Raw genomic sequence first — 9891 nt, 5'->3', positions numbered from 1 at the left:
GTTTCGCTTCTGGTTTTTAACTTGCCACAAAAAACAACCTTCAAAAATTTAACAAACCTTATTTTGATCCTTTTTTGGAATGTTCTTTACTTACACTTGAGGTTAACAAATGTGCCAGCTGGAGCGAAGACATAACAACAAGATGAGCATGACCATGAGTTTTTCTCAGATCAACAAGTCAATGATTCAGCCTGGCTGGTTTATCTGTGCAATGCATGGCAGGTCTGGTGCATGGTACACCACGTCCCTCACTGAATAACACACCAGCTTACACAGCATTTTTTTTATTACTTGCAGCTCCTCAGGCAGCTAGTCTAGTTAAAAGTCCATTCAACAATAAAACAACTCAGACAAGTAATAAACTCATTGGGTTGTGTTGTTCACATAAAGGTTTGGCAGTTTAGCTGAAGTAGATACAACCTTATTATTATACAAGCTGGCATGAAACTTGCCACTATGCATATTATATAATACAATATACATCATGTTTCCATGGCAACTCTGGGCATCAAGCCCTGCAGTTATGTTTAATACTATAGGATTGGAAAGTAGGAGAACAATGCAGTAACAAGGAAGTTAGAGCCGAGTCTGAGAGCTCCAGAATAAATTTGGAGACGAGGCATTGATGCTGAGATGCTGCCAACCTGCATCACTTCAGCACCAGACAGCTCCTCAAGAGCTCGACTGGCTGTTCGAAGGGAGCTGTCCAAGTTCTGAAAGCAGGACGCAGATCACTGCCAGTTAAAGCAGCCAGCTCACCGATTTAGAGGATGATCGGCTGCAACGAGAGCACAGCAGAAACAGCAGGCCTGTGGGAGCTCACAGCAAAGCTCTTGTAGCTCCCTGCAGCATCTAGTTGCCTTTAACTAATGTCTCAGTCCCATACAACTTACTTTTATCCTTTTGCGTTGGGAATTGCTCTACGTACAGTATATTACATCAATCTGAATCATTTTGGATTGAAACCTGTTAAAAAAACCTCAAAAATCAAATTGTTTTTTTTAAATAGATTTAATGCTTCTGGTTTGTTTTCCTAATCCCCCCTCAGTCTCTTCCCTCTCATGTCCCAGTCATCATATATTCAAGGTTTGCATTGAATGAGAAGAAAGTATGGATGTTGTGTTTTGTCACATGCACCAAAAATGAAGAAGGTGAATGTCCCCACTACAGAAACACAGTCAAATCGAGGCACCACGACCATACACAGAACAAAACATATCAATATATATCATCATACATGTTCTCTCAGTGTGTCTCTATAAATATGCTGACAATTATCTAGTTTTTAAAGAAATAACATCGGACATGAAATTGAAAGTGATTTTTATTTCAGTCAGGCTAAATTGGCTTCAATACCAAATAAATGTAAAAATAAAAATAGTACAACAAAGTACATCATTTTACAAATACTCATAATGGAGGTCTGACATATCAGAATAATCAAATAAATTCAAACATGTCACAGTCATAACAAAAATAGAAAAAGTCAATACAGTACATAGAATGCATTAGGAGCTATATACTTTAAGTGTTTGCTATACGATAGACTTTACAAAATTCTACTAGAAAAAACTCCCAATACCAATGGATTATCAGGTAATATAAAATGTAAAAAAAAAAAAAAAAAAATACAAAGAATACGACAAAAAATAAAAACAAAAACATCAAATAAAAAAAACCAAAAAAAAAAACCACTTGTGATGTGAGTGTGTGTGCATTCATACAGGTGCAGTCTGCATGCAAATCTGCCTCAGTGTGACAAATGATAAAAAGCAGCTACGGTCCGTCAGTGACTGCGTCATCGTCTTGACAGCGGCTGTTTACAATCACTGGAGAAGGACGATGCCACTGCCAAACGGTTTCTACAAAGCTACCACAAAAAACGCCTTTGAGAACGGATGCACCTTTATAGTTACTAGTTTGGACTTAAGAGCAGGCAAAAATATGGAGCTGCTGTCAGTTTTCCCTGACAGTATTATCTGACAGGTTTTTCAAAATAAAGTGAGTGTTAGCAGTGATGGATAAATACTACTAAAATAAAACGACATTGTACTTAAAGTGTTTATCTCATGAGCCCCAACCTACAGTACATGCTCAGCTGTATAGTGTTTGATTAAAGTAACTAATCTATCCGGTAACAGAATCAGTGATGAAAAGTTAAGTTTTGGTGCAACCCCAAAGTAGCAAGGCCAAAGATTTTTGTGCTAACAGCTTAACGAGTCGAAGCCATAGTCTTTGTCCCACTGATTTCAAATGAAACATGATGCTTTGAGTGAGTATAATGAGCTCGGTGGGTCACTGTTGTGTATTTGAAACGATGATGAACCTTGGCACTGACCGGCTTCCCCTCAGGGAAACCTCTTCAAAAGATAATCGATGCAATGGATCAGACAAAAGTACACAGACAAATGCCACTACAAAAGTCCACTAGAACAATAACAATAATAATAATAATGATCATAATAATAATAATAATATTCTTAGACCATATACATGGTGAAGTTTTCTTTTTCCCCACATTCAGGGAGTAAAAATAGATAATTTGGCAGAAAAAAAAGACTGTGTTGTCTCGACAGTCCACACTGTGTCTTTGAGTGTGACAGGGTGCAGATAATTAGCGTGTGATGCTAATCCGTTTGCTCCTGGGAGCTGCCATGGAGACAGCAGTTACTATGGTTACTGCATGCTCTCTGTATATAGTGTGTGTGTGTGTGTGTGTGTGTGTGTGTGTAACAGTGTAATATGAATGTGTTTGACAGCAAGCCTCAGGGACTTTGCAGGCAGGTTGGTAGTGATACTTTGATCCCTATGTTGACTGATGTGAGGTCTGTTTTGGTTCGTGTCCCCCCGTTGTCGCTGTAGATATGAAAGACTTCTGAAGCTGATCTGCGATCTGGCTCAGCTACATCCGGACAGAGCCTTGGCGCTCCGAACTGCAGAGGAGGTCTGACGTTTTTTTTCCGATCGGGGGGTCGGGGTCCCGGAGCTGAGGGGGTGCGACGGGCTGATGGGATGTCACTCGGGGGCAGAGCTCTGGTTCTGCTGGTATATGGAGGCTTTGTCCTTCAGCAGAGCCAGGCAAAGGTGGCAGCTCCAGCTCCCTGGGAAACACACGAACACAGGGAGACGGACATCAAGAAACGCAGGTGCAGAAATTCATCAAGTGTTACTATGGTTACACTACGAGAGTATGTGCTGCTATAGTTTGTTGTCTGTTAGCGTCTAATTTAGGAAATATACCCAGAGTGACATTATACAAATTAGATTATATTTGTGTTAACATCAAGTAGCAGGCTTGTTAACTTCAGAGCTTCACACATCATTAGCATGTTAGCATCATTAGCACAGCTGGCGATGTCACATACTGCACGTGTCTCTGTGCAAGAAAATGAACGACACTGTAACATTTCATTCTGCACGATCACAAATTCGATCACGATCACCATTTTACGATAATGTTTTTACCTCGATCTATAAAAATGCAATTGCTAGTTAACTTTTACCAGACGTGTAATGTTCTCTTCCTGAGAGCTGTAAACATTACGTGTTGTACATTTGTAGTACACCCGCATTAGGCAGAGTGGGTGATGATGAGGTCGACCTTGGATATAACGGGTAAAGGTGACAGACGTGGCACCAGCCTTCACCCCGAGCAGTAATGAGCTGTAACAACATAAACGTCCTCATAGCTGCCAACTTGTGTAGTTTAAGTGTTGATTTGTCGGCTTACCCTCAGGGGGTTCAGTCATGGGAGGAGATAAACAGTACATGTGGTAGCCTCGATCACAGTCATCACAGAACAGCAGCTGGTCCTGTAAGAACAAAGTCAACAAGTAGAGTCTACTAATTACACAAGGGAAAGAAACCCAACCACAAATTTACAATTATCATTTAACAACTCTGGCTGAAAGCTGCCGTGCAAATAACATTTACAATAACAGCTCATCAGTTCATTTCAAGTGTTTTAGACTAAAACCATGTTTTTTATTATTTGTTTCTTTGCATATTTATATAGAGAGTCTTTATAAAAACAAAAGGGGGCTCACATCATTCTCTGAAGTGCCGCAGACATTGCAACACTTGCACTCGATGCACTGCCAGCGGTAGGTCTTCACTGCGGCCATCATCACCGGTGTGAACTGCAGACATGTGGGGTGGCCTGTGGGGAAGGAGAGGACACGGATAAAACATCTGTAACAAGCACAAAACATCTGTCAAGCCTTTCCAAAGCTGGAATTACAAAAGGAAAAAAAGGCCGTTACTAACGAAAGAAGACGTGAGCAGTTCATACCTGAGCGTCCGCAGTCTGAGCAGGATACCAGCTCCTCTGATTGGCCGGTCTTCTGGTTTAAGGTGGAGTCTCCCAGACAGAAGTCACAGTAATCGTTGGGCAGCGCCAGCCCGTTAGGACCCTTCTTAGTAGCTGTGCAGGAGAGTGAGTGAAGAAACCGTTCAGTATTATCATTTCAAACTGTCAACAAAGACCAGTTTAACATCCCAGCTGTCTCTTCGCAGATGAATATGTCAAACTGGAGAGTCACTGTCTCAAATTATAGGAAGCTGTATCAATCAAATATTTAAAAAAGGTTAAGTACAAACCTGTTTATGTCAAGTCTGCCAACAAAAAACAAACCTTTATTTATGAGTAAGAGGCTGATGATGCATTGAATCATGATCCAAAAACTAATGAATGACTGACAAACAGCACACTTCTTGAATGTATTTGCTAACACGGTGTCGCGTGCACAAAAGAAAAAAACAGCAATGCGATGGATATGTTTTGGTAAAAAAAAAGAAAAATGAAAAAAATACACAAGAAAAAAAAAAGATGGATGATATGTTGAAAAAAAAAAGAAAAAATGCCAGGAATCCCGACTGTGCAAGCATGTTTCAGTCAGTAGCATGGGCTCTGTGCCCGAAGCTGGGATTCAAAATCAGTATGAAAATCAAAAAATGAAAATAGCGGGGGTATTGAAAAATAATAATAATGAGAGAGAGACTTCCCTTGAGCAAAGACACACATGCTACATGGCATGCAACCAAACTTCCCTCCCCTCTCTCTCCGCCTCTCTCTCAGCACTAGAGAGTGACTCACTCTTCTGTTCCTCAGGCTGGCGAGGAGTGGGTGGTGCCTCGATCTCTTCGCGGTCCTCGCCCTCCTCCTCGGCCAGGTGAGAGTGTGTATAGTGGTAGCTCAGGCCTGGACGGTTCTTGTAGCGCTTCCCACAGACTGACACACACACACACGGTCATAAAAAAGTGTTATAGGAAAGACGGCTGATTCTCAATACCGTCCAAAATTGGCCCAAGATGGAACCACAAAATTGTGCCGATCGCCCCAAAAGCGCATTTTTTAATCATTTGAAGAAAAAAAAAAAATCATTTTCACATATGTTGACACGTATTTCAGACTCATACAGCGGAGGCGAGCATTTGCACAGTGAGCTACGGCCAGCAGGGAGTTACAGAGCACACACGGAGCAGCGCATCTCAGGAAAAAAAAAAAAGAAAAGAAAAAAGGAGCGCCTTTAATCAGTCAACTTTTCCAAATTATACATTGTGAAACTTCAGTTTCCGATGGGGTCTTTCAGATCATTCCATGCATGGCAGAAGCCTCGTTTTTGTCTTTCAGGGGAAAAAGCAAAAGCCTCTCTTGCTGACATGCACAACACACACACACACACACTCTCAAAAAAAAGCTTCTACTCACTGTCGCAGGCGTACGGTTTGTCCCTCTCCTCCAGCGCTGCAGCTGCAGCCTCGGTTTTCTTCTTGCCATTCTTGTCGCTGCGACCCTGCAGAACCCATTAAACAGTGACCTTTTAGTGTTTGTAACACTTTTAACACAACCAAGAGCATTAGCGCGTGAAAGGCAAGGCAAGGCAATTTTATTTGTATAGCCCATTTTTACAAACAGTTTGTCTCAAAGGGCTTTACATGGCATCATGACAACGTCCTCTGCCCTTAGACTCTAACACTGACAGAGAAAGAAAACCTTCTTCACAGGGGAAAAAGCTAGAGAAACCTCAGGGTGAGCAACAGAGGAGGGATCCCTCAAGTGGTTAACAAGAGCTGATGAAAGCAGCTTCTGGTGGGAGGAAAGGCAGGGAGAGCAGGCCAGATTAATGGGAGGACTGGATGGCAGACTGGTTTAACAGCAGGAGAAAGGAGGTGATGCAGGGGAAACAAGAAAAGGAAGGCTACTTACCATTCACATAGTTCAAGAGCATTCACCAAACACCAAAACAAAAAGAGACATAAATACAAACACACACACCTTGGACTTGCTTTTGCCTCGCCTCTTGGGTGTCTCGTCCTCAAAGTCTTCATCATCCAAGTCATCCAGGTAGTCGTCATGGTCCAGGACTCTCTGCAGTGAGACGGATTATAAGAAAGTGCCCTCATGATGTCTGTTAGATTCGTCCTGACTACATCTATTCTTTGAATAAACTGATTTTCAAGAGTGTGAATGTTTAGGATGGGAGGCACTGGAAGAACTGACTGGTCTAACTGTTGAGTAGTGTGGCTCCTTATTTACAGTTGGAGCTAAAGTTAAAAAATAGAAAAAAGAAAAAAGAAATCAGGGAGGTTTAAGATGAAGTCTATGATTATGTTGCAGCGGAATAAGCTGACATTAAAACACAGTCAGACTCAACAAACAGTCATTTTACGCAGAAAATCTCAACCTGAAGCTGCATCATGACAGAAAATAATCATTTAACGTGTCAACGTGCAGCATCCAGAGCTCCAGTAATAATCACACACACAAAATGAACCTGCGTCATCGAATTAAAGTCAATATTTTTAGAATGACTGATGACAGCAAAAAAAAAGTGTTTGAGCCTGACCTTGCGGATGCGCCCGGAGGACGTGTGAGTGGCCGTCGACGTGGCGGGAGGTTCCACAGCAGCTGTGTCGTCCTCGGGGCCGCGGGCGTCCGACACGCCGGTTCTCCTGTCGAGGGGCTCGCCTTTCAGCAGCGCCTCCAGACTGCTGCCGTCCACCGCCCCCAAAGCATCCCGCTTCAGGCCCAGCTCGATATCTGCTGCACACACCGAGCACAACAGTAATGCATGCACAAACATGACATGAACACGAAAAAAGACACGCAAACGTAACTAATTAATGAACACAATACAGGCTCCTATGGGCTCTATGCACAGCTCCACTACTTCCTGAACTTAAGGCAGCTCCTTTATTATTATGCCTTAAGTTCAGGAAGTAGTGGAGCTGTGCAAAGAGCCCACTCGCTCCGCAACTAGATATTTACTACATGCTGCGTATTTTCTAAGTTTAATGGGTTAAAATGTGCAGCATGAATGACTCCCAGACCTCTGATTGACGTTATATACAACCAGATACCCCACCTGCTTTGAGAGGAGGGAAAGCCAGCCGAGGGTCCTCAGGAGGATGAGAACGCCGCTTCTTCCTCCAGCGGCGGGCGGGGTAAGTGTACAGCTGCCCTGGAGCGACGCCTGATGTGACACAGAATGGCACAAAATGTAAAAAAAAAAAAAAAGAAAGAAAAAAAGGTGTGTTTAGGTGACACACTATAAATTACAGTGGCGTAATTACATTTTTCTCCAGCATTGATCTATATTACAGTATTTAAAGTGTTGGTGTGATTCTCTACCTGCGCTCCGGTGTCTCTTCTCCATCCAGATGTAACAGTTGGACTGAGCCACCCCGGTCTGAGAGTCCAGGAAGGGCATGAGGATGCTGCGCTCAGCACACAGGCGAGCGTTGTAACTGTGACATTGCTCCATGGCATCTCTGTAATACTGCTCTCCCAGCCTGAAATGTGCAAGTTGGACACGGACACGTCATATAACACAGATCGGGACAGACTATTAATCCTCACTGCTGGATTACAGAGGTACAATGATATCAATGTCACTAATACACATAGTATGTAAATGTGAATCCATGCACTTATGTCTGGCCACACTTTTTGCTCTAAACATTGTTTTTAAACATGAAAATATCACTACGGTAATTATTTATATAATTTTCTTGATTAATCTAGTTAGTTTTTTTGTTTTTTTTGATGAGCCTGAACCTCCATGCCAAACATTTAAAAGCTCATGTGACTTTTTCAAATGTCATATCTTGCCTGATTACCAGACCACATGCCAACTTTACTTACATAGACAGAGTAAACAATTTAATCTGCATTTGCAAAGTTGAAATCTTCAAATTTTGACTTGCTTTCTTTAAAAAATGATTTTTTTTTAAACTACTTATAAAATATATTTTAAAAATCAATCCACTAGCCACTGCAGCTCTAAATATGGCATTTCCTAAGAAAACCATAATTTTGATTGCCAATCTTAATTGAGGAGAGTAGTTTGACACATTAACAGCTACTTGCCACATTTCAGCCTTTAAGACAATCCTCTTAAAGAGAAATTATCCTAAGTATCCATTCAGTTTTTTTTTTTATGTAACCCAGGCATGAACTACGTGACACATTTGACAAAACCATATGGGTGTCCGTTGCCTGTAAAATAGTACCCACCAATTTCTTCTTCATTATATGCAAACTTATATCTAATACGATAATTTCACCCTGATCAAATGACCAGATGAAGTCCATGAACATGGTTTTAGTGCACAGCAGAGACACAAACAAAAGGACTCACTGACAACAACTGGTGTAGCAGTCCATCACAAAGGAGCAATGTATCAACGACTTTGTTCTCCATTGAAAAACACACTAATGCTGTACACTTCGCACACACTGAATTTCACAATTCTCAGTTGCAAAAATGAATAAATAAAAAATAAGAGTTTCTTTAACAATATCCCTGAATGGCAGCCATCTTCGAGGCAACGTTAATTAAAATGAGTAATGACTCCACGGTAACACGACTTGAGAGTGTCTTCCCTTACATGTATAATACACTATATCCGTGTTTCGACCCAGTTTATGCTCTTCGTACAGACCGTTTTACCTCTTCTGATTATCATTATTTCACTTCATAACTTCATCATCACCCTAACACCAGCAGCACCGACGGAGGGATGCCAGAACAAAAGGTTGATTGTTAGCAGCAGCAAGCTCCTCGCCACAACAAAGCGCCCGCCAAGCTGACAGCTCCCTGGTCGAAAACCAGCTCTCCTCCACCTGACCAGCAACAGTTAGGTGGTCGTGTGTGTAGCACCGCCTTAAATATACACCCAGGAGAGTCTGCGTTATCGGCGAGCGGTGGTTTAAAACACGTTTCCACAGTGGGTTCGTCTCGTTTATATTGTCCCACGGCTAACAGGCTAGCATTAGCTCAGTGGTGAACGTTATCCTCTTGGGACAGTTTTTTTCCTGTTCTTCGGCGCTGAGGATACGACGGGTTTCTTCTTAAATTTAGCCGCGATGTGGTGTTTAATCTACCGCGCGTCGCCTCCTCTGCGTGGCCGCTCGTTTTACTGTAGCAAAAATAAAGGTAAACTTACACTTTCACAACACTGTCGACGGCCGCCGCCATGTTTGCTTACTGCGGTTGTGTGAAGTGACGTCAGTGACCGCTACTGCCCCGCGACGGTGAAAAGGTGCAGTGCAGCGTTTCTGCACCACAGCCAACACACACACACACACGCACACACTGCGGCCTTTTTCACACGATGATGACACCATGGATGTATTATATTATCATGGATGACACACAGTATGACATAAATTTAACATAGCAATAGCATATTAACACATTTCTAGCCCGTAGTGTATTCATTTGATAGAGCTACAATCAATAGCCTACATTGATTGTGTATGTGTGCATGAAGTTTATTTACTTTTATTTAAAGCAGAAGTAAGTGATATATTTGTGTTAATATAAGTCTTAAATAGTTATATCTTCCGACAGCAATCACTTAGAGTGTTTGGACTGAAACACGGGT

At 42.0% G+C, this 9891-nt stretch overlaps 1 protein-coding gene across 4 annotated transcripts; it reads right to left on the bottom strand.

The window, feature by feature from the left end:
• Positions 1–1309: 1309 nt before the first annotated feature.
• dpf2l (D4, zinc and double PHD fingers family 2, like) lies at positions 1310–9565 on the bottom strand. 4 transcript variants are annotated; one of them, XM_085789667.1, is made up of 11 exons: positions 9451–9565; positions 7634–7794; positions 7368–7475; positions 6849–7045; positions 6278–6370; positions 5711–5795; positions 5096–5230; positions 4292–4423; positions 4047–4159; positions 3731–3812; positions 1310–3101 (listed from the first exon to the last, which is right to left on the bottom strand). In XM_085789667.1, the coding sequence occupies exons 1-11, from the start codon at positions 9480–9482 to the stop codon at positions 3016–3018; spliced, it is 1224 nt and encodes a 407-aa protein (XP_085645793.1). In that variant the 5' UTR covers positions 9483–9565; the 3' UTR covers positions 1310–3015. The 4 variants fall into 4 exon arrangements, with proteins under 4 accessions (XP_085645793.1, XP_085645794.1, XP_085645795.1 ...); XM_085789668.1 differs by having other exon boundaries at positions 6849–7042; XM_085789669.1 differs by lacking the exon at positions 5096–5230.
• Positions 9566–9891: the final 326 nt, after the last annotated feature.

This window comes from Trachurus japonicus, chromosome 10 (genome assembly GCF_045865225.1).
Source record: "Trachurus japonicus isolate A0001 chromosome 10, Traja_1.0".
Taxonomy (NCBI): Eukaryota; Metazoa; Chordata; class Actinopteri; order Carangiformes; family Carangidae; genus Trachurus; species Trachurus japonicus.
The sequence above is the reverse complement of the archived record's forward strand: the minus strand, read 5'-3'. Positions and strand labels throughout refer to the sequence as shown.

Coding starts and splice junctions, on each gene's coding strand:
- dpf2l (XM_085789667.1), bottom strand. CDS start 9,482: ATGGCGGCGGCCGTCGACAGTGTTGTGAAAGT. Junction 5,796..6,277: donor GAGGCAAAAGCAAGTCCAAG/GTGTGTGTGTTT, acceptor TGGGTTCTGCAG/GGTCGCAGCGACAAGAATGG. Junction 4,424..5,095: donor CCAGCCTGAGGAACAGAAGA/GTGAGTCACTCT, acceptor TCTCCTGCACAG/CTACTAAGAAGGGTCCTAAC.